A 24,147-nucleotide genomic window follows, 5' to 3' on the forward strand; every position below is an offset into this window, starting at 1 on the left:
AGTAGAAGCCACTGCAGGATCATTATCAGAAGAGCCAGGCTCTACTTCTTGCTCCGGCACCAATTCACCGGTGGGCCTGCAGCGAACATCCTCTCCGCTCAGGCCCGACCCGGGAAAGGCCAGAGAAGCTGGTGTCCAAGGCCCTCTCTAGCTCTGACATCCCGAGATGTAAAGTGCAGTTTTTCCTCCTACATTTCCTAAGTCATCTTCCTACCTCCTCCTTTCCTCTGCCGCTCATCAAAAGCTCAGAGGAAAGGACAAGCAATTGAAGAAAATAAAATTGCAAGAAGACTTTTATAGGGCTGCTGTTGAATCATTGTGTATTCCACCACCGAAGCTGAAAATGATGAGTTTAATATCACACAGAGCAGTGCATCTTATATGTCTCAAAAGACAGCTTATGCTACCCAGAAAACTGGGAGTGCGGCAAGGCATCATGCTTCACTCCAACTCTGAGGCAAATGAAATGGCAGTCATCAGGCCCACATCCTAGAACAGTGGTTCTCAACCTCCCTAATGCCGCAACCCTTTAATACAGTTCCTCACGCTGTGGTGACCCCCCAATCTCATTGTTACAAATTGAACATAATTAAAGCATAGTGATTAATCACAAAAACAATATGTAATTATATATGTGTTTTCTGATGGTCTTAGGCGACCCCTGTGAAAAGGTCGTTCGACCCCCAAAGGGGTCACGACCCACAGGTTGAGAACCGCTGTTCTAGAGGCAGCATGGTTTTTGTTTGGTTTTAACTTCATTGGAAAGTGTCCCAAGGAGGGACAATCCTTCAAAGCATGGACTTTCCTCTTTTCCCAGGACCACACTCTAGAAAGGGGACAGGCATGTGGCCAGGTTTTGCCTTGGCTGTTTCCAGCACTGGCCACTGATGTTGATAAGTTAATTGTGCCAGGCGTCCAGAAACTGGGTTTCAGTCCCAGTTATGACGTGAGCTTGGGCAAGTCCACTCCCCATTGGGGGCCTCTGATACTCTGAGGAAGGATTACTAGCCATGACTTGGACTGATGTATAGGAAGACAAAATTGGATTTGAGTGACATTGAAGATCTGAGGAGCTAAATATTCCTCAATTCCTGCCAGCTCATTACCGTGTCTGGAGTCTTCTCTCTTGTTGAATTCTGCACACAGATGCTGAGCAGCCTTGATGCACAGGCACGGGGCTCTTTACAGACAACCCCCTACCTCCGGGGAGCTCATAGAGGGAATGGTAACAGATAAACCACACCAAGCGAGGAAGTGCCTTAAACATGTGTAAGCAGAGAGCAGAGAAAGGCTAGTCACAAGGTGTGTTTTTCCAGGCACTATGTATATTCTATTGGGGAGTAGGTGTGGCATCATGAAATGAGGTTAAATAAAATAATTAACTAAGAGGTCATAGGTGAAGTTCCCAGAATGGTGCTGGCATGCATTCAATATGTAGTAAATGATAGTAACCGTTATTGTGATATTTGATTCTCACTGTAACTCTCTGAGGTTGGAATTAAAATAATCACTTTTCAAATAAGGAAGCGGAGGCTCAAAGTAGGACCATGATTTACTCCAGAGCCCTCAGCTAGAAATGGCCAGTCAGGGCAAAACCATAAGCAGGCCCAATGTAAACATAATTATGTTGCCTCAGCGTATTTCTAATTAATCAGAGAAACAAATTCTGCTACTGCGTTTAGTCTTGAGTGTGTTAACTGTTCAGGACTTGACCAACAAAAACCTCGCTTCTTTCAGAGAACTTTGAAAAGGTAGCACTCTCAGGCCCAAGGGCAGGTGGTATTATATGTGAGCAGAAATTGGTTCTCACTGTCTCAACCCCTCCAATCACATTGCAAATGGTTGCTAAATGGGCTGACAGGTAGGGCCAGCTTGAAACAAAGTGTGTGTGTACATATATGTGCATGTGTGCATGTGTTTGGTTTGTGTGAGTGGTGCACACATACGTGTGTGTGCATGTGTGTGGGAGTGTGCATGTGTGGAGTGTGTGTGCGAGTGTGCATGTGTGTGGTGTGTGTGCACGAGTGTGCATGTGTGTGGTGTGGTGTGATGTGTGTGTGTGTGTGTGTGTGGTGTCTGGTTCCTTCAAAGTGTGCTCTGTGACCCCAGACTTCTCATTTGTTATCATCTCTCTCAACAGAAGACGAGCCTGGAGTTCTATATCGACATCCACGCCCACTCCACCATGATGAATGGCTTTATGTACGGCAATGTCTTCGAGGATGAGGAGCGCTTCCAGAGGCAGGCCATCTTCCCCAAGCTGCTCTGCCAGAACGCTGAGGACTTCTCCTATGTAAGCCAGGACTCCCTCTGACCTCCCTCTCTGCCTCTCCCTCAGTGCAGTTTGGTTTAACATTCACAGAACACCAGCTCTGTACCAGGTCGTGCATGGATGTGGATGATAAAGACAGAGGTAACTAGCCATGCCTGCCATCAGGCCGCTCCTCACCAGTGGGGAGGGAGACTCCGATGTGGCAGCCGGCGCTTGGTTTGTCTGAGGAGCTGGCATTTGTGTAGTTGATCTGACTCCAGCATTAAGACAAGAAGCTCACTGAGCAACTGAGCACCCAGCACATGCCAGGCCTGCTCTGGGTTGGCTTTCACCTGCTCCAGTTCCATCAGTAGGAGCCTGTCATGTCTGCAAAAGGGGTTACACGCGCACCATTCTCTTCCTTCATGATGCTTTCTGTGCCTCAGTTTCTTTGTCAGTAATTTGTAGGTCACAATTCCCTGCACTGCCCTGCCTGCGTCATAGCTTCCTGGGGGGACAAATGCAGCAATAGACTGCACTCTGCAGGCAGAAAAGACCTCAGCAGGCCCCAGGAGCGTGTTACTACCCACCTCACATGCCGAGGAGGCCTGAGAGACTGTAAGCTGGTGGTTAGAATAATTTGCAGCAAAAGCAATATTGGAAAAGGACCGGGAGAGAAGATAAGGAGGGGAGTCAGCATGTGGCATGGGGACAAGGGAGATAGTTTGTGAGGTTTCCTTTGTTTTGATACCAAATCTCTGAGGCCTGTTTGTGGCCAGAGATGGGGGGCGGGGGGGGGGGGCGGAGCACAAAGGTGAGAGCAAGTTTTGAGGTTGTTGAACACTGGCCTTGCCTGTTGCTTCAGGCCTGGACATTGGTGGAGATGATAAATTTCTCTAGGAGGTAAAATGCACTTTGAATCTCAGAATCTTTGAATGCCAGACCACAAGAGGTTGGGGGAGATTATTTAGCCCAGTTTCCTCTTTACACCTAAAAGTCGCCTATGGCTTAGCGAGGCGGGTATATATAGCAAAGTCCCTCAGGTTTGGTGGTGTAATCCAAGCAGGTGGCTCCCTATTCGTAGGTCTGGGATAAAAGCAGCCATCCTCGTTTGTGTGGGAATCTCTATAGGATGGTCAGCCCTTGTCTTTTTGAAACCACTCCAATTCCAGAGCAGACTGTGGTCTCCTGGATCCGGGTTCCCTGGAAGGCTGGGCCATAGGCCTCAGAGACCTTCACAGGGGCAAGGTTTCCAGGGCCAACAAAAGGGGCACCATCTAGGAGATTTATTTCTGGCCTTCCTGATTATGTTCCTGCATTGCAGCCCCCTTAGGAGCTCAAGGCCGGGGTCAAAGTCATCTACCCTACTCCAACCTCTGTTTCCCCTCTTCCCTGATCCTCAGTGCCTAGCTCTAAAATGAGAGTTGGATTTCACTATGTGGACTTCAACAATCCTTTAAGATATGATATTGTATGATTTTCTGATTCTTTCCTTTACCACAACACACACATATTTCTGTTTCTTTCCATGTCTTTCTGTCTTGTTTTGCTGTTTTCTTTCTCCTTCTTCCTTTCTGTCTTTGCCTTCTTTTCTTACTTCCTGCTGAATAAGACACATTTTTTTATTAAAACCATCATCTCTTCATGTACTTAGATCTTCATGTGTCAGCACAGATGCCCTTGTAACCACAAGTGAACTGACCCTCACACCTCTGTAAAAGAGTTTTTTTTATTTTTGAAATATATTTTTATTGATTTCAGAGAGGAAGAGAGAGGGAGAGAGAGATAGAAACATCAATGATGAGAGGGAATCATTGATCAGCTGCCTCCTGCATGCCCCCCTACTGGGGGGTCGAGCACATGCCCTTGACTAGAATCGAACCCGGGAGCCTTCAATCCGCAGGCAGACGCTCAATCCACTGAGCCAAACCGGCCAGGACTGTGAAAGAGATGTTATGATCACTCTACAGATGAAGACATGAAGGCCGTGGACTCCATGTCACATGTTCTGAATAGGGCCGGGGCATTGAGGCACTGACCTGTTTGCTCCCTCCTCTCCCTACTGTGATGAGTGTGGGAACCCTCAGTGATGAAGTTGCCATGATCCCTGCTCTCTGGTGAGGCTGGACGTGAGGTCAGACGTGAGGTCGGCCGTTGCAGATGGCAGGGAGCACTGTGAAGGAGTGTGGCAGGTTCTGAAGTCACTTATCCCTTGGTTCGAGTCTCCTGTTTCACTTACTTGCTCCACCTCTGAACCCCTTTCCTGACCTTAGAGGAGCAAAATTATAACACACACACCAAGGAGTGTTTTTTTTTCCCATTAAATTTATTGGGGCAACACTGGTTACTATGTCTGTATCCTCTATTGTGTGCTTACCACCTGCAGTCTAGTCTCCTTTCCTCACCTTTATTTGACCCTGTTTACTCTCTCTGTCCTCTCTGCACCCCCTGTCCCCTCTGCTAACCACCATTCTGTTGTCTGTATCTATGATTTTGGTTTTTCATTTGTTTTGTTTGTTCATTTGTTGCTTTTATTAAATATCCCACATCTGAGTGGAATCGGTTTCCATCTGACTTATTTAACCTGGCATAATACTTTCAAGACCCATCCATGTTGTCACAAATGTCAGTATTTCATCTTTTTTTATGGCTCAGTATGTACCACATCTTCGTTATCCAATCACCTGTCAAAGGGCACTTAGGGTGTTTCCGTATCTTGGCTACTATAAATAATGCTGCAATGAACATAGGGGTACATCTATCTTTCCAAATAAGTGTTTTTAAATTTTCCAAGTACATACCCAGAAGAGGAATTGCTGGATCATATGGTAGCTCCATTCTTAATTTTTTAAGGAATCTCTCCCTAGTAGCTGCACTAATTTACAGTTCCAAGGGGGTTATTTTTGAGGCCCAAATGAGATACTGCTATAGGGGAAACAATATGATTAAGTTGAAATCACTGCCCAAATTTTAATTCTGATTTTCATCATAGTACAAGTACTTCTTTTTTTTTCAAGTTTTATTTTATTGTTTGAAGTGTTACATATAGTATTGCATATTGCTTCTTATTCTCTGTCCACATTCCTTTGCTCCATCTGTTCCCCATCCAGATTTTCACAAATACAGGGATGGGCAAAAGCCGTGTTTCCCATATGCATGAGTGTGAGCCTACTTTTGCCCACCCCTGTATTTGTTAAATGGCAGTTACTGTGCCCCAGGAGCTCTGCCGGATGCTTTCGTTTTAATGCTGTTTGTTTAGTTAATCAGTCATCCTGCTAAACCTGTGATGTGGGACTAATATCCCACTTTTCAGATGAGGAAGTTGAAGCCGAGAGGTAGTGTGAGCAGTCTGGTAGCCCAGGCGTCCTGCCCTGACTCTCTGCTCCTCCTTGTCTTTCACAGTCCAGCACATCCTTCAACCGGGATGCCGTGAAGGCAGGCACTGGCCGCCGCTTCCTCGGTGGCCTCCTGGACCACACTTCCTCCTGCTACACCCTGGAGGTCTCCTTCTACAGCTACATCAGCGGGGGCACCACTGCTGCGGTGCCCTACACCGAGGAAGCCTGTATCCTTCACAGGTCCCCATGCTGCCCCGGGCCAGCCCACAGCCAGGCCTGGCAGGATTTACTAGACAGGTCAGGAATTTGGTCTCCCGTGGGGTGAGGATGGAGATGGCTGGCTCTGCTGTTGGCATCTTTGCATTGTCCTCTTTCCCCCTCGCCCTCTAATGGATGCCCTCTCCCAGCTGCCTCTGCTGTGCTTCAAGTCTTGGTCAGGCACCTGGACCCACAGCCTCCCTCTGCTTTATGCTGCCCCCACCTCTCTCTCCCCTCTGCTCCCTCATGAGAGTCTTCTGCCATCTGAGGCGTGTGAGCACACAGGCTGGAGGACCATCCTTGGGGCTGCTGTGGAAGACCCTGATGGTCTTCACTCCTCTTTCTAACCCTGAACATTTAAAACTATATTTTCTCTTTTCTCTTCTACCTTTTTATTCTCTTGCTTTCTCATTTTCTTTTCTTTCTGCTCACTATTTTTCCTTTTACTTACCCCCCCCCCCCTTGTCCCCTCTCCTCTATCTCTCCCTTCCCTCCGGTTTTGTGTGTTTCTTTCCCTAATTCTCACAACCCCCTTCCTCTCTCCCCTCCCTCTGTATTCCCCCTTATTCCCATCTTCCTTTCCTCTATGGCTCCTCACTTTGCCTCCCTTCTGCCTTCCCTCTCTGCCCTCTCATCCTCTGCACATCTTGCTCTTCGCATTTCCTCTGCCAAATTGTCTTTCCTCATACAATTTATCCAAAAACCCCCAAGCATGCCATGATGAAATTAGAGGTTACTTTCTAGCTTGCTTGAATTTGTAGGGGTTATTGAGTCAATGTAGTTTCCTGAGTGTTGATTTTAATTTCAAGGTCACAGCATGACAGTTGTGACAGATTGTGACAGTGTCTGTTTTCCTTTATCCTTTTGTTTTTGGATTGACCCATTTCTCCTTTCCTATGTTTTCTTAGAGAAAGAATTATAGTTGAAGGAGGAGAAAGGAGAGGAAATAAATTAACTGTGTATATATTTAAATTCTCCCCCCAAAGTACAGGTGCTCCTTTTAGCCTTTATTCAACCCATGGTGAGTATTTATGGAGTTTCTACCATACTCCGGGCAGGAAAACATCCTTTCTATGTGTGATGTGACTTAGGACTAGTCGGTTGCAGCCTAGTGGCTCTAGGGGCGTGGGGGGGTGGGTCCAATTCCCTAGCTGGGATCATGGGAGGCAGGATGACAAACCCAGATGGAGGGGTGAGCAGCAGGTCAGCTGGGTGTTTGAGAAATGTTCCAGACCCACAGAGCACTGGAGAGATGGTGAGAGTCACCCAGACTGAGGCAGTCATCTTAAAGTCAGCTCTCATAACCTTTAACTACGGCCTGGCTAAGGAACAGGAAGAGGACCCTTGGTTTCTAAAGCCCTGGCCATCTATCAAGTGCCACACCACCACCACCACCCCGCCAACTCAAAGCACACGCCCTTAATCATGTATGGCCCATGCCCTCTCTATGATCCCCTAACTCCTGTAGCACATGCATAGGTCACATTCCACACTGCACCCACCGGCTTTGTTCCACATGATATTGTGGCAAAGAAGGTAGAGAGAGTTGCCTGGTGAATTGAGCCTGTGCACCAAAGGGGATCCCGCAACCCCTGATCATAGTGAGGTGTGAGTTTGTGCGCAGGAGCCTGCCCTCAGTTTGTGGTTGGTGTCTGATGTCGAATTTGAGGGTTCCCATCCTTTCTTGGCACCTCTGACATGCTTTTGTGTCGAAAGTAAACCTATTTCTCAGTAGAGTGCCTTCCCCCTTAGCTCAGGCCACAGTTTCCTCTCCTCAGTGTCCAGTCCTTGTTCATCACACGTAAACATACCACCAGGACATGCAGGAGTCAGACCAAGGGCGCAAGCTAAAATGCTGACCAAGAAGGCATAGTTCCTGACTCAGAGCTTTCACTCTCCTTGGGGAGACAGAAGAGGAAAGAGGCATCTATAATATATATGATGAGTTCTGTGGGGAAGGATTCCAGAGGGCTGTGGAAAACTTTCATTTAGTAAATTTGTGTTGAGTGTCCACCACAAGCAAGGTAAGTTCTAGGCACAGGGGATGAAACAGTGAACATACTAAAAACAAAATGTCTTTACATGACCTCCCAAACACAGTTTTGGAAGGTCACGGATGGCTTCCCAGTAGAAGTGACATGTAAGCTGAGTTTTTAAGACTGAGTAGAAATTACCCAGATTTACAGGGGTGAGTTGTTAGAGGGAGAACATTGCCGACGGAGAGAAGAGGAGGGTGTCTAGAGGAGCTGTGCATGGCTCAGGGTGGCTACAGGACTTCAGATGCAAGAGATGAGACTGAAGGACAGGCTGTAAGGAATTGAACTTGAACATGAAAACAATGGGAGCAATAGGAAAGTTTTAAATTGTGGTGGAAGCCACTCTGACTACAGTGGGAAGGACAGACTGGAGGGGCCAGGACTGTAGTTGGAGACAAGCATTAGGAGGTTGCTTTGATCATCAGGTGGGAAGTGATTCAGGCCTCAATTCTGGTGGTGCCGTGGAGTATTTAGAATGAGGGGATTTGGTATGTGATTAGAGGGTGTCAGTGGGGAAGAGGTGCTAGTTAGTGATCGGAGGGAGTTAAGGGTGACTGGTGGGGCCTCACATGAACTGAGCAGGCCATGATGCTGTGAGAGCCGCTGCCTTGTTCTGTTACCCAGGGGATGAGAAGAGAAACCTGGAGCTGCACCGGGAAAGCTAGGGCCAATTCAACACACACGCGTGTGATCTAACTTGGCTCCCGAATGAAATGCACTTTTTAAAACCCTCCTCTCGTGACAGAAGGAGACTTCAGGCAGACAGATTGTGGTCCGTGTTGGCTACTGGCTCCTCCTCCCAATCAGAGAAAGAAATGACATGGTGGTCTGATGGGAATGGCGATATGATCTGGGAGGAAGTGTCCTCTAGCCTGGGAGCCAGGGGCCTGGATCCTGATGGCAGCACCTCCCAGAGAGTGTCCTTCAGCAAGTCCTCTAACCTTGCTAGGGTGAGCAACATCGCCTCGCCTTCACAAAGGGACCAAGGACCTTTCACTTTCCCACCCCTGCTCTGGGGATTAAATACAGATACTCATGAAAATGTGAGGAGTTATTCAAAGAGAACAGACCTCGGATTCAGACAGATCTGGGTTTGAATCCTGTATCAGCCACTTACTAGGTATGTCACCTTGGGCAAGTTACGTCACTTCAGTGGATCTCGCTGTCCTAATCCATAATAGGACATAATAATACTTCACCTCACTGAGCTGCGATGAGGTTGAATAAAATAATGTGTGTGAGTGTGCAGTGTAAGTTAAGTGACTGTTGGTTAGAACATTGAAGAGATGTATGTGACTGTGGATGAGGACCTGTGTTTATGTTGAAGACAGAGCTATTAGAGCAAGAGGCCTGGCTGTGCTTCGAGGGCTCACAGGGCAGAGGGCCTTGGAGGAATCACCACAGTTAAGGGCCTTGACCTCAGAATGCCACACAGTGGGTGGGAGTACAGTTCCTATGGTTTGTTTTTCGTGTCTGTCATCCAGAGTACCCTCTACCCAGTATCAGGTGTGGGTTCCCCAGAGGGGGCTAGGCACGCGTAAGATCCGAGAAGGCTGGAAGGGAGGGAATCCTGCAGGGTCTTGCACCCAGGCTCACAATAGTGCTCACCTCCCCACCCACCAGAAAACATATGTCTGTCAGTCTAGTTTTTCTCCCTGGAAAAGTGCCAGCTAAACATACCAGGGCCTTCCTCCCTAGTGCAATTATTTAACCACTCTGTCTGCCTCCCATTCACCTTGGAAATCTGAGCCCTAGTTCTCTTTCTGCAGGAAATCTTTCTTCTCTCCCCTCAGTTTCTTGATCTGTAAAGGGGGAATAGAGATGTTTTATGTCACAGGGCTGCTTTGATGGTTACAAGGGAGAATGCAGATGAATCACTGGGCACACACTCAGGCGCCATTGAATATTAGTTCCCCTGCCCTTCCTCCCTGTTGCTTGGTGTTTTTATTGTTGTTAAATGATAAATTCCTGAGAACTTTAGACCATTCTCCAGCAAATGCTATTTACATTTTACTGTCCTGCAAGTAATAAATTGCTCTGTTCAAATGATTTGAGAGGCGGGGGAAGGTGAGCAGAGAAAGAGAGGGAGATGCTAAACTGGAATCATAAAATAACCCACAGCTTCTGTGGTCTTTGTTTATGGTCTGGTCACAGCCAAAGGAAATAGCTCTTTGACAAAATGGATGAGAAAAACACTGCAAAGAGAGACCTTTGGTCCTGAGCAGACTCGTTTCCACAGTCTTATAGCTGGGACACCTTAATCAGAGAGTGCTGGCTCTAGGTGAAGGGAATGATGGGTGTGGCCAAGAGAAGATGCAGAGATCTAGGACTTAGGTGGTTGGCTTGGTCTCAGTTCAAAGCCTACTATATGCTTTCCACTGGGTCCACACCAGACATTGACAATGTCATTTATTTTATTCATCCATCCAACAGAACTCAGTAGACACTACAAAGTTTTGTCCTCAGTCCCTGGTGATCTGACGGTCACCTCTGTTGGGGCACTACACCTCTCCAGTGCCCCTCTTGTCTGAACATGAGCTAAAGGTTACATAACTGGTTCTCTGGTTTCCTTTTCCAAGTCTTGCATGGTGGTTTCATACTTCACTTTAAAATGTGGTATCTGGCCCTGGCCAGGTAACTCAGGAGGTAAGAGCATCATTCCACTGTGCCAAGGTTGTGGGTTCAATCCCTGGTCAGGCCACATATAAGAATTAACCAATGAATGCATAAATAGGTGGAAAAACAAATCCATGTTTTTCTCTCTCTTCTCTCTCTCTCCCTTCCTCTGTCTCTCTCTCAAAATAACAATTTAAAAATAAATTAAAATAAATTTTTAAAATGTGGTATCTATGGACTCAGGATCTCAGCTAAAACCAAGACTCATTTTAATAATGTGTTCCAATATCTAACAGATAAGATTGAGCATTATTGGTGATTTCTTGGGCATGGGGATAAAGAGAGAAATCAAGGAAGATGCCAAGTTTTTTTGATTTGAACAACACAGTGGAACCAATAATGTACATACAGACTGTTGGAGAAAGGGGTTGAGGAGGGGGATATTTTGAGCTTTGTTTGGGATGTGTTGAGTGTAGGGTGGTCATGTGAAGTACAAATAGAGAAGTTTGGCAGGCAGGTGGCTGTATGGTTCTGAAGTTCTGGAGAGAGCCTGGACTTTGGACAGGCTTATAATGGATTTTTCTACCAGGTACTATAGAGTCCTAATGAGAAAGTGGTTTGGTATGTACAGTCCAGGTGGGCTTCCCCTGATGAGCTGGTGAAAGAATGCCCCTTGTCCCTGTCATAAAGCTGTGTGACCTTGGTTAAATAACTTCACCTCTCTGGTGAAAGCCTGATACTTGGTAGGCCTCAGTGAATGCCAATGAATTAATGGAAGGAAAGAAGGAAAGAAGGAAGGAAGGAAGGAAGGAAGGAAGGAAGGAAGGAAGGAAGGAAGGAAGGAAGGGAAGCAGACCTCACCAGCATCTGCTAGTTGACCCACTAATAGGACAATGAGTGATGTGATCTGTGTTGCTCAGGGGAATTATCAGGATATATGTGTGTACTGGGCGGTTGGGGAGGTGTAGGGGGTACTGCCTGGATTTTCTTTCTCAAAGATGAGGCTTCACTGTTTAAGCAGAAGAGTAGGAAGTGTCAGGTCTGATCTGTTGATTGGCGTGGAATGATACTCAGGTACTTCCCAGTTTGTCATGCCCATGGTCAATACTTTGTTAAGATTAATAGGCAAAAAAAAAATAATAATAATAATAAAAATGCTTCAATCTGTGGGCTTTGGGAACAGAAGAATAAACTGGACAGGGACCTGTTGGGGGTTTATTTCCCACCCCACCCGACCCCCATGTAGACATGGGCTAGAATTTGATATTTAAATGTGAATGCTTATGGAAGGACAGGCTGAATGAATGGATGGCTAATAGTAATAGTGATGATAAAGACAAAAATATTGAGATGTGCTTCGTGAGTCAGGCCAGGTTCCCTGCATTGGAGGAATGGTCATGTGGGTTGAGGAACTTCTCTTCTCCATTCTGGGCTCCAATTTTCCTATCTTTACATTAGAAGATAAAATGATATGATCCTTAAGTTTATTTCTAAACTAGAAGCCTGATGCACAAAATTCATGCATAGGCAGGGTCCCTAGGTCTGGCCGGCAATCAGGGCTGATCTGTGGGGGAACCAGTGGGGGGACTGGACCCCCCACCCCCACTGGCACCCACCTTGGCTAGCCTGGGGCCTGCGGGCTGGGAGCAGCTCCTGCGTTGAGTGTCTGCCCCCTGGTGGTCAGTATGCATCATAATGACCAGTCATTCTGCTGTTTGGTGGATTTGCATATTAGGCTTTTATTATATAGGATCATTAGATAGATCAATGGATGGATGATGGATAGATAGGTAGATAGATAGATGATAGACAAATACAGAAAGAATTATTTGATTTTTGGTCTTTGAGATAAGTACTTCCATTTAACATGCAGGGAAACAAAAGCCCAGGAAAATCAAATAACATGCCCAGGGCTACTCTCTCAGTTCTGCCTGGTTTTGTCTCACCTCCTCCTTGTTCTGCAGTGGGCCCAGATTCCCTCCCTTTCCTGTAGGACAAAAGCCCATTCCTGAACCCCACAGAGGTTGGGACCCACCAGCCACCACCTGCTCCTCCTGTAGCCCTGTTCTCTATAACCCCTAGCCCTGGCTGTGATCCCTGGTCTTCCAGATGCCACCAGACCTATTCTACACATGCTCAGACTAAGCTGCCTTGCCCTTTGTGAGCCCTGCCTTGGTCCTGCAGCCCCCACCTCAGATCTCAGTGTGCCTCTTACCCAGGCCTGGAAACCCAACATGTCATTACCTTCCCCCATTCCCACTCCTCCCCCCAAATGAGGTTTCTAAGGGTTTTTATCTGCTGTTGTCAAGTTTATAGCCATAATTCAAAATGCTGTTAATATTACTGACAGCAGAGAGCTACAAATTACAAAGTTGTAAAGTTACTTTATGGGGATAACTGTCAGCCTTCACTAGCATCACTGCAAGGCTCCATGGAAACCAAGTGATGATAGAAAGAGTTGATGTTGCTCAGGGGTATGGCTGTGAGCTGCTTGTCAGAGGGTTCCTGGTGGTTCTTAAGTAACTTGAACCTATCTATAATAACAAAAGGGTAATATGCTGATTAGACCAGACATCATTCCGGACGTCATTCCAGATGAAGCCAGGGCCAGAGGGAAGCCCAGGTCTCGGGTGCCAGAGGGAAGCTGGTGCCAGCAGCCGGGGGGAGAAAGGCCTAGTTTGTTTATATTCATGTTCAAGTGTACACTCATGCACGCAGGTTCTATGTTCCCATCTTCTTGTCGTGCAAATGTGGAGAGAGCCCCCAAAGTGGAAGGACTTTACTCAAGGTCAGTTCTAAGGTGCTGATCTGGGCCTGACTTTGACCTGCCCAGATGCCAATGACTGTCTGCCACACTGTAGGTGTTTACTAAATAATTGTTTAGGGAGTGAATGCCTGAAACACTTGGAGGCATAGACAATAATAAGAACAAAGGTGTTAATGATTTCTACCTTTAGAGTAAAACAAATAAAACAAAAGCAGCTTTGGAAACTCTAATTTGGGAGAATGAGGTTTCCTGTGTAGTAACATGGTTTAGGTGTCTTAGTTGGTACTATTAAGCTTGGTATTCGACAGCAACACAAACGTTTCCATCCCCAAATCTACCACACACTGTCCTCCTGCCAAAATTGATGCTAACTGGCTATATTAATAGAAGCAGATGTTGGGAACAAGGAGGCGCTGGCCTTTCTTTGCCCTACTGTGTCATCGACCCCTGGAGCCCTGTGTTCATCTCTGGTCCCCTCTCTATGTAGGCCATTGAGAAAACGGTGCACAGCCCCTGAAGGACTGGGATGGGAAGGGAGCACCACTGGTTTACCAGCTGGCCCAGTCTGCCTGGGACTGAAGGATTTCCTGGGAACTTTAGTGCTAAAACCAGAGCAGGTTGACAGTCCCGAATAAACTGAGATGGTTGGTCATTCTACCCAAAGCTTTGACCTGTGAGAAACTGATCAATGAATTGGGGATATTTCCTTTGGAAAGAAGATATTTGGAGGCTACATATTTGCTTTGGTCAAATTTCTAAAGAGCCATCATGGAGCAGAGGGAGACAATACATCCTCCTGTTGTGCACAAGAGTCAGGATGAGATCTAGTGGGAGGGGAGGCAGCTCCACTGTGCACTCTGCAAGGGAAGTAATGACAGGGCTGCACTTACTGACCACCTGGGACTCCTAGGACCTGGCCCAGTTCTTGGGGATGCAGAGAAGAGTGATGGCAGCCTCTGCCTGGAGACGTTCCCAGTGTGGTGAGGGAGACAGGCAGGAGAGTAACCTCATGAGTGTGTGACAGAGGAGCACAGGGAGTGGTGGGAATGAGCATCGAACAAACCCAGCCTTGGGGGTCCCAGGGGTGGGAGCAGGTGCAGCAAGGAAGATGCCATGGGAGGGCCTTGCAGGCAGAAAGAGTGGCATGTGCAGAGTCCAGAGCACTCAGAGAGCTGTATCCCCCCCCTTTGGGCAAGTCTGGGCCTTGGGAAGTCAGTTGGGAAATGAGAGGGGAATAGGCTGGGGAGGGCTGTGGGAACCAGGGGGTGAAGGACAGCATTTCAGGGAGAGCCAATGGCAGCGTGGGGAGGATGGCTCAGTGGGGTCAGCTAGAGATAAGCAAGTGTAGCACAGACATATGTCAAGCCACCTCACCAAGTAACGCTCATCCACCCGCCTTCTTCCCTCTCTTTTCATTTTCCTCAAAAGGACCCTGTGATACTGGCTCTGGAAGTAATTCAGAGGGTCCCCTCCTTCCTGGTTCTGCTGGGGAACCAAGAGTTCCAGTGTGTCAGATGGCCAGAGGTTTGGGGATACCTCCTAGTGGCACTGTTGGGTAATGGACAGAACTCCAATGTGAGATTCACGAGCCCTGGACTTTGTTAATCTGCCTTCTGCCACTCATTTGCTGTGTGATCTTGAGAAAATCACTAGACTTCCCTGAATCTCACTTTTCCATCTTTGAAATGAAAGGTTTGGACTAAGAGCCTCCATCCTCCAGGCCTCATTCAAAGAGCCTATTTAACTTAGACTGACACACAGTTTTTGAACCTCCACTATGTACGGACACAGTCACCCCAAGGATGTTGTCCACTCCTGGAGGGCACGCACTGCTCTCCACGGGACCACCAGCCCACCCTTTCTTCCAGAGAGACCTGGGACCAACAGCTCAAGTCTCACTTCCCAAGCAGCAAACTATATGCCCGACAAGACACGCTGCCTGTCTGGGATTTCTTAGATGTCAATATTTTCCTCAAGATGATAAATGTCCTGCCAATCACAGGAGGCAGCTGCCAAATCTGTCTGAGACAAGGGCCTCTGGCTGGGGCTGTGCCGTGCTCAGCATGTCAATGCATCTTGAGAGGCAGGAGGTGGGAGTCAGGCTGGAGGAGGAAAGGAGGGCGGGAGGTCAGGCCCACTGCCCTCAATCTATGCAGATTTTGCCATGAGTCAGTGAAGTGGAGACAGGAGACAGGATATTCACAGAATGCCAAGTCCTGAGGGGGGTGATGGGGAGCATCAGGAAGCAAACAGCACTTATCAGTGTATAAAGTACATTCACAGCACATTATCTTCTTGTTTGACCCCACCACAATCTGGGGAGAGGGTATTATTATCTGTATTTTACCAACAAGGCGGGCGCATTCTGTTCTCAAGGGCCCATCCGAAGGCACTGGCAGTCCCAGCTCTCAGTGCAGATACAGTCAGGTGGGCGGCGCCTGCACATGACACAGTGTGTGGGTGTTGGGACAATACCTTCCCAGGAGCTGGAATTTCTTTCTTCTGATGTCAAGTCCAAATCTGATTGCCCTCCCCTCCCCTCAGAGGACACTTTCTTTGAAAAAACAAAACAAAACAAAAAAACAGCCACTGGAGGGAGGAGCTAATAACTGAGATGTAACCAACAGATGCATTGTCCACGAATGGGGTGAAAAGAGCAGGGAGGCCTCTGGAGCCAGGCCAACTTGGGTTCAGGTCTTGGCTCTTCTACTTAGTGTTTGTGACCTTGGGCAAGTGACTAGTCTCTCTGAGTTTCACTTTGCCCATCTGAGACAATGCTGATTCTGATACTTACTCATAGGGTGGTTTATATAGATGGAAACCTGAAATCTCAGGTGTAATAGCATACCTGGAACATGGTAGGTCCTCAATACACGATACCGCCATTATTACTGTTACTAGTCAAGTCGTGAATTGGGTGAAGTCTGAGTAATATGTTTCTGGGCCTCAGGAAGGCATGAAGTCAGGGTAGGCTGGAGGTTTGGTGGAATCTTCCAGGAAGGGTTCATTAGATTCTTAAGGAGTGCCTAAGATTCTTAAGTGGCAATCCTCTTCAAAGTGTATTTGGGGTTCTCAGACTCTGTTATCTGTACTCATGTGTATAATTCATAACTTTTTAGCAGGACAAAGTCATTAATGATCAGGCTCAGGGCTCAGTCTATGGCCTAGATCTGTGACTGAGGCTGAGACTCAGTCTGCTACCAGGTTAGGTATGTGCTGCTCAGAGATAACATGGGTAAGCACTCCTTAGTTCTGGTGTTGAGGAAACATCACAATGAAGAGAACAAATGTACATGGGTTCTCACCATGGGATGTAAGAGCTAGAAAATGCATTAATTTTTATTTTTAATGTGATCTCAGACACCTGACACTCCATCTCTGTGCTTGTTTCTCTTTCTCCCTGCTGTGCCTACTTGGGAATGGTTGTGCAGATCCGATGGCATAATGTATAAGAAGTGGTTTTGAAAATCAGCCTCCCTGTACTCAAGGAAAGGACGATCTTGGTGAAGGGGAGCAGGAAGAGGAGCTGCTGGGAGTTGGAGGCATGCTGCCCTCAGGACAGAGGTCTGGCATAGGGCAGGACCAGGGCCAGAGGAGGACTCAAACCAATCAGTTGCACATCCATGTATTCAGGGCTATGCAGGGAGCTGGCTCCACCCAGAGGTGCTGGGAACCCAGGAGCCTGAGCCAGAGACTGGCTCCTCTGGCTCTGCCTCTCTCTGCCTGCCTGGCAGGACCAGCTGCGGCCCCGTTGCTGTTCCTGAGGTTAAAGTGCCCTCTCCTGGCCCCCAGGGTGCATGGCTGCCTCTGAGAGTCCAGGTCCTCCTGGAAGAGGACTGGGAGGCTGCCAGGTCCTTTGTCTCAGGGTCTCAGGGCTGGCATCTGGGGGATGGAGGAGGGGTTGAGACCCCTGTAGGGGAGGAGGAGGGAGGGGCATATCCCCTGCACCTCTTCCAGGTTTTCCTCCTGGATGGAATCGGAATCTTTACATCTTTCCTCCCCACTTACTTCTCTCTCTCTCTCTTTTGTTTTTTCCATTTCTTTTTTATGTGTTTATTTGACTCTCTCATACACATACATATATTTTAGTATGTCGTTTCTCACCTTCTCTACCTGCTATTTCTGCCTCACCCACCCCTCACCAAAAATTCCATCTCTCCCCTCTTCACCACTTTCTCTTCCTCTTTCTTCAGCCTTAGCTACCTTCCTTTCTTGCATTTACACAATCTTGAACAGGCACTGATGGTGAGGATTGAGGGTTAAAGAGATGGTGTGTGCAGGGAGAGCAGGTGGCTGGCTGCCAGGGCGACCTCGCACTCCCTTCCCTGCCCTTCTCTGCTGCCCCACCCTTTCTGTTCTCCTTTCTCCCCAGTCCTCCCTCCCCTCGCTCCCTCTTCCTCCGTCTCCCTCCTCAGACCTCAGTTTAGATCAGATTCAAATACCATTTATTGAGATTTTCAGAGAAGTGGGGACTTGCCCTTCACCTGGAAGGAACTGTCTCTCAGGGCTCACTGTCACTCTCTTCGCTTCCCCAAGTGGGGCCGAGAGACTTCTTGACGAAGTGCATGATCCAGGCCTGTGAACTGAGCTGAGAGGCAACTAGAGGGCGTAAGGATGTCAAGGACAGTCTCTCTTCCCTTGTGTCCTACAGGGAAGGCTTGTGAGAGGAAGGAGTGGTCTCCTGAGGCTCCTCATGACATCCTGGGGTATGTATCCCTGGGCCAGTTATTTTAAGTTGTTTGCTCATTCATTTACCATTCATGCTAATTATAACAAAAGCACATGCGCAATAAAGCAACAGAAAGCATCTCCCAGCACTGAGTTCTTAAGGAAGCATCTCACCCTGGCCCCATGCTGGGAAAAGCAACCCCTGATGACAGCGAGGGCACAATCCCAAACATGCTCCAAGCTCACAGCGGTCTAGCCGGCTGCTACACGAACACAGGCTGCATCTTCCCAGCATCCTTGGGCGATGTCAGAGCTCCAGCTACAGAGAAGCCAGGACAGCCAACCGGTCCAGGCTCAGGCAAGGGCCAGAACTAGGGGTCTTCAAACTGGTGTGTTTCAATGGTTTGGAGTCCAGGTTTTGCAAATCCTGGTTTCAAATCTTAGCTCTCCCATTTCTAAGCCCTGTGCAACTTTGGGCAAGTTGCCTTGCCTCTCGGACCTTAGAGTCAGATAGAGATAATGATATAGACTTCCCAGAGTTATTGTGAAGTTAAATGAGAATGTATTAAGTACTTAACACCTTGACTAGCCCCTAGTTCTGCGTGATCACTTCATGGAGATCCCAGTAGGTCAGGGCTCTGCTGGGTAGGTGGTCAGGCAGCCAGCTGGTTGGGGAACAGACTTCCTGCCAAGATGGAAAACCACCTGCACCACCTCAGAGACACGTTCATCTAGACAACTGTGACCAGCCTTGGGGTCTGCCCCTCTCACATGCACTAAGGGAAGGCAGGAGAATGCCACGCTCACTTCCCTTCGGCTGAGCACTTGAGTGATGACATGTCTGCGGATGTCTCTGGGACTCAAGGAGTGCACAGCAGTGAAAGCATGGGGACCATGTGAGTCTTGAAACATTGGGAAGCTCTTGAGAGAAGGAAACTGTTTACTGATTGCCCACCACGTGCCAGGCACTGTGCTAAGGACTCAGGTAGCTTATCTAATTCCCACGGCAGCCTTATGAAAAAGTCACTAGTTCTGTCCTGCAAGTGAGAAAATGTTGGCTCAAGATGTTAACTTACCTGAGTCACACCACTTGTACGGGGCAGAGCCAGGCTCTCAGCCAGAGGGCTGGCTCCCGCAGCCCCTGCCCTGCCCTGCTCCTGGGTGTGCAGCCAGAAGGAGGTGTCCCCTCCTCATCCCACCACTCCCTGGCTCTTCACAGAGGCCTGGATCACCACGCCCTGGCAGAACAGACCCCTCTCTCCAAACAGGCTGTTAATACTGTGGCTCCTCTCCCCCGGTGTTCTTCTGAGTGACTCAGATTCTCACCTGACCTCAGTGCCCCCAAGCTGCCTGCCAGGAAGGTCATTGTTGAGGGAAAGTTACTGGGCTCCGCTCAAAGTCAGTTATAGATTCCAGAGCAGGACAAGGAGGAACGGTGACTTCACAAGGGCATGACTAATTCAAAGCATTTTTAATCTTCAAAATGTCAGACTTTATGGTCAGTGGCTGTTCCACAGTGAGCAGTGGCACTGTGCATATTAAAACACCGGACAGCAGGGATGGAGGCTGGGCGTCTTTCTGAGGGCAAATCTCCAAAGGCGTGGCTAGTGCTGCAGGCCAGCTCTGAAGTACCATCTGAAACACCACGTCATGATAGGTGACCGACCAACTATGATTAGGATGTTCTCCGTAAATGGTACGTGTAGCATGGATCTCTACTATACCCTGAAAGACAGGCATTTGGTCCCCATTCGGAGTCGGAGTTCAGGGAAGTCATGATGCTCAGGATAACTAGGGGACATGCCCAAGGTCAAGGTCATGCAGTTAGGAAGTGTTTCTGCCAGTTCTCAGGCTCAGGTCTTTCAGCCTCCAGAGCCTGCTCTGTTGCTGCCTTTTCCCTTCACAGCTTTAAAGCAACATGGACTCATCCATTCTGGACCCATCAATGCTCTAAGACAGACCGAAACAAGTAATTAAAGCCCTCCATATAAGCTCTCTGTATCCGGAAAGAAGGCCTCAGGAAAAGTCCTTGGGTTCTGGCCTCCAGAAAGTCATAGGCTCCAGGCTGGGATCCAGACCAGCAGACACTTACTGTGTGGCTCAGGGACTTCCTTCCCCTCCCTGGTCTTGCATTTTCCTATCTATAACAGTGTTAGAGGGATTCATGCAACAACAAATATTTACCCAGCACCCACCCTATACCAGCTCGAGAATTTCTCCCACCTATTCATTTCTCAGTGAAGATACAGAATTAAGGAAGAGACTCAGATAGTGGCAGGCACTGCCTGGGTATTTTCCCTAATTTAATCTCTAAACAACCATGTGAAGGGGACAAAATAGGGATTATTGTTCTCATCTGACTGATAAGGACACTTACAATCAGAGATAAAGTAACTTTCCCAAGGGCACACAGCTGGTAGATGTGGTTAGAGTCCCGACTAGCACTGTCCGATTCCACTGCCTGCACTGTGAACCACTGAACTGCAATCGAGGGTGGGTTGGGAGGGGTCCTGGATGTTTGCGTGTTATAAAGAGAAAAGAGCAGTAAATGCAAAAAGAAAAAACAACAACAAAGAGTTGAGGAACCAAAGACCATTTTTTGAAGACTGCTGTCTTATGAAGGCCTGACTCAGGGTAGATGGTTGAAACAGAGACCCAGTCCTATATGGTCAGGCAGAATGTCGGGAGAAATGGTGACCACTTGCTGGAACCTGTCTCCTTTTAGAAGCCCAGCTCCACTCACTGTCCAGACTGTGTTTATGTTGGCACTGGGGAGAGGGGTCATTTCTCACTGCTAGCAGGGCCCTCTGCTGGACGGTCATCACTCCGGCCACCCAGTCCTTCCCTGGAGCCCTCCCTTGTTACACTGGAACAGGCCCTGAGGAGAGGGCAGTGATTTCCTGGCTTGCTCCCATCTGTAACCACTGCCTTACCTAGTGGGAGGCATCACCTGCTGTAACCAGGCTTCATTAAAATGCTGATTAACAACAGCTTACCTGGGTCTGGTGTTTGATGGGATTGGACTTGTCACTGTAAATGTTAGTGTTCTTTGCAGCTGTTTACACATAGTTAACACCTCTGTGGGACCCAAAAGGTAGGAGATAGCAGAGGCTGTGAAAATGCCCCTGCACAGGGGAGCCAGATGCAAGGAGATGGCAAGAGACAGAAGAGGGATCTGAGCCCTGAGGACCCTGTCAGCCGGGCTGAGCTCCAAGTCCAGATCACAGATGGAGCACCACCCACTGGTGGCTTGTGGCGGCTTCTTCCTGCAGATGGTGGCTTTGGCCAGGAGAATGTTTGCTGGCTGGTGAATTGGTTGGTTGATTGGCTTAACACTGAGTTTGAGGGTCTCTGAGCAAAGCCTGGCTGTCCAATTGGCCACTGCTCCTTCTGTTGTTTCACACCTGTTAGTGCATAGGTGTACAATATGAGCTCCTTTTCTGAAGACATTTGTGTTTGTGACCCTTGTATACCTGATTGGTAAGAGATGAGGTGGTATAAAGAACAGGTTAATAAGCAGGGGAAGTGGGTGAACCAACACATAGACATAGAAAAAGCACAGAGCAAGAGCAAGGATCAGTTAGTATTGCAGGGGTCAGACAGGACGAGGAGGAACTCAGACGTATGGAGTCCCCAGGGCCCCCATGTCATCTTGTGTGTTTGGAGTGTGAGTGTGGAGTGGGCAGTGGGAATGATGGGTCAGGAGAAGGCTGCAGAAAAGACAGCAGGAGCCGGAGCCCAGAGGGAGGTCTTGAAATCATGTTTAATGGGTTTGGACTTGATCCAGAGAAAGTATGGAACCCACTAACAAGGGTTTTAAGTGAGGGAGGGACATAGTCATGTCTGTATCCAGAAATGTCACTCTGGCAACTGTGATAAGAAAGGATTGGACAGCAGCAGGGAGAGACCAGCAGCGGTTGCAGTAATCTAGAGATGCAACTAGGAGGTCTGATGGGTCAGAGGCAGTACAAAGGAAGGAGGAAGACATGGAAGTCATTTCTGAGGTGGACTCAGGAGGAGACCCGTTGGTGTCCGTCCCTGAGGGAGGCAGCAGTAGTTCTGGTTGATCACAGGCCTGGCTGCTAGGCCCGTTGTGTTTACAGGAGAAAGTATGCAGGTGGAGGAGTGTTGACCTCATACCTGGCCTCCTCAAGAGAAATCAAGGCTCAGTGTGAGAGGGAGGAGAAGAGCTTGGTTTGGGTCTCCTAGTCTCTCCTCTGGGATCTCACCACAGCAGCCAAACTGCCAAATTTTACCTTGAACCCCACAGCTAAACCTGATTTTACAGATCAGAACAGTAGGCTTCCCAATGATCAGGTCCTTTCCCAAAGCCACTGGTGATTGTAACTGTGTTGTCATGTATTTCTATATTTAAGCAATTTCTTTTTCTCAGTGCCTATATGATTGCTGTCTGTTTATCTATCAGTGTCTCTCTCTCTCTCTCTCTCTCTCTCTCTCTCTCTCTCTCTCTCTGTCTTCTGTGTGTATGTGTGTCTCTGAGAGTTTCTGTCTTTATGTGTTATTTATCTCCTCCCTCTCTCTCTCTCTCTCTCTCTCTCTCTCTCTCTCTCTCTCTCTCTCTCTCTCTCTCTCTCTCTCTCTCTCCCTTTCCCTCTTTTTCTAATTCGCTCTCCCCACCCTCTTTCTGTCTCTTTCTCTTTCTCTCCAGTTCTGATTAGACAAATGACTCAGGGATGAGGGCAGTCTCTTCCCGGTGGTGAGGCTAATTGATGACTGCTATAGAATTGCCTAAGTGCGGAACTCTGGTCATTAGCAAGAGATGGGTTGCCTTGGTCTACAACTAGGAAACCTTTGAAATCCTGCATCTAAATCGCCATTCTTCTGACTGCTGCTGGTGATGCTAATTAGCCGTGTTAATTGGATGTTTTGATATTTGAAGAGCAAAGCATTCCAATTTCTTTCTCCAGAAAGCCAAAATTAGTAATGAACTTGGCAGCAGCCTTGGCTCTCTTTCCACAGTGGGCACAGCCAAGGATTTGGGGTAGGGGAAGGGATTATTCTGAGGAGTATCTTGCCTGTTCCTTTAGGGAGGGAATTCTTGGTAGCTGGCTGTGGTGAAATCCCATGATGGACATGATGCCCCTTTTCATAATGTCTACTAGACTATGAGCCCATGAAAGGAACTAATCATATCTGATTTATCTCTGTATCTTCAAGACTAAGCATGGAGCCAGGAACACAGTAGGTATTCATAATTGTTGAATGAATAAAGTTGAGGTGGCTAATCTAATACCAAGAAGGGGTAAATGACTTGTTTAACATCACTGAGCAACCTGGTGGCAGAGATGAGTCTGACTCCAGGCCAGAGCTTCTGCAGGCATATGTCTAGATTATATATCTCTGGGCACCAAATCGCAGCTGATTGAAGGTTTTTAGATTTCAGTGCATTCTGTGTGATATAGTGTAAAGGCAGGGCTACTTCCAGATCTCTGCCTATAATACTCCGTTCTTTCCCTCAGAAAGCCCAGGGGCAACTGCGCTCAACCTCAAGAAGCTCATTGGCCTTCTGCAATCTCACAGAAGTCACCAATATCCCAGCCCAGATGTCTTCTTTTGGGCAACCCATTGCTATTATCAAATATTGAAGGATAGCCTATCATGGCCTGAGGCCTGGGGTATAGAAAGGTGATGACATATCAACGCTGTGCTCAAGGACAACAGATTAAGACACAGGCATCCAGTCAGCTGCCTCTCAATGTCCATGATGCCCAATGTGCACTGGCTCAAGGAGTTGGTTGAATGATTGAGTGGAGGAACTTGGGGAAATAGGAGTAAAGATACCCATGTCCTGGCCATGTAGCTCAGCACTTGAGCACCAACCTAGGAACCAAGAGGCCACCAGTGTGAGTCCTGGACAGGGCATATGCCCAGGTTACAGGCTTGATCCCCTGTGGGGGGCATGCAGGAGGCAGCTGATCAATGGTGTTTCTCTGTTATTGATGTTTCTATTTCTCCATCTCTCTCCCTTCCTCTCTCTCTAAAAATTCAATAAAAACATATTTTTTAAAGAAAATACCCATGTATCTTATATTACAAGGTAGAAAGCTGCAGGTATCACAAAAGAGGAATGGAGTTCAGAGGAGAGTGGTCCAGGAACAGGTTTCAAAAATATCCTAAAGGAGGTGGTGGTGTCTAGGCTAAGCCTTGAAGGATGACCAGGACTGAGGCCAAGGTGGTGAGAGAGCACAGCAT

At 47.9% G+C, this 24,147-nt stretch overlaps 1 protein-coding gene across 1 annotated transcript in view; it reads left to right on the plus strand.

Moving 5' to 3' along the window:
• The window catches only part of AGBL4 (AGBL carboxypeptidase 4), a 594,219-nt gene that overhangs the window by 552,183 nt on the left and 17,889 nt on the right, over positions 1-24,147 (plus strand). Inside the window, exons 7-8 of the mRNA XM_059689649.1 lie at positions 2,141-2,293; positions 5,654-5,816. Coding sequence (XP_059545632.1) covers positions 2,141-2,293; positions 5,654-5,816 — 316 coding nt within the window. The remainder of the gene's footprint in view (positions 1-2,140; positions 2,294-5,653; positions 5,817-24,147) is intronic.

Source organism: Myotis daubentonii, chromosome 3 (genome assembly GCF_963259705.1).
Source record: "Myotis daubentonii chromosome 3, mMyoDau2.1, whole genome shotgun sequence".
Classification (NCBI taxonomy): Eukaryota; Metazoa; Chordata; class Mammalia; order Chiroptera; family Vespertilionidae; genus Myotis; species Myotis daubentonii.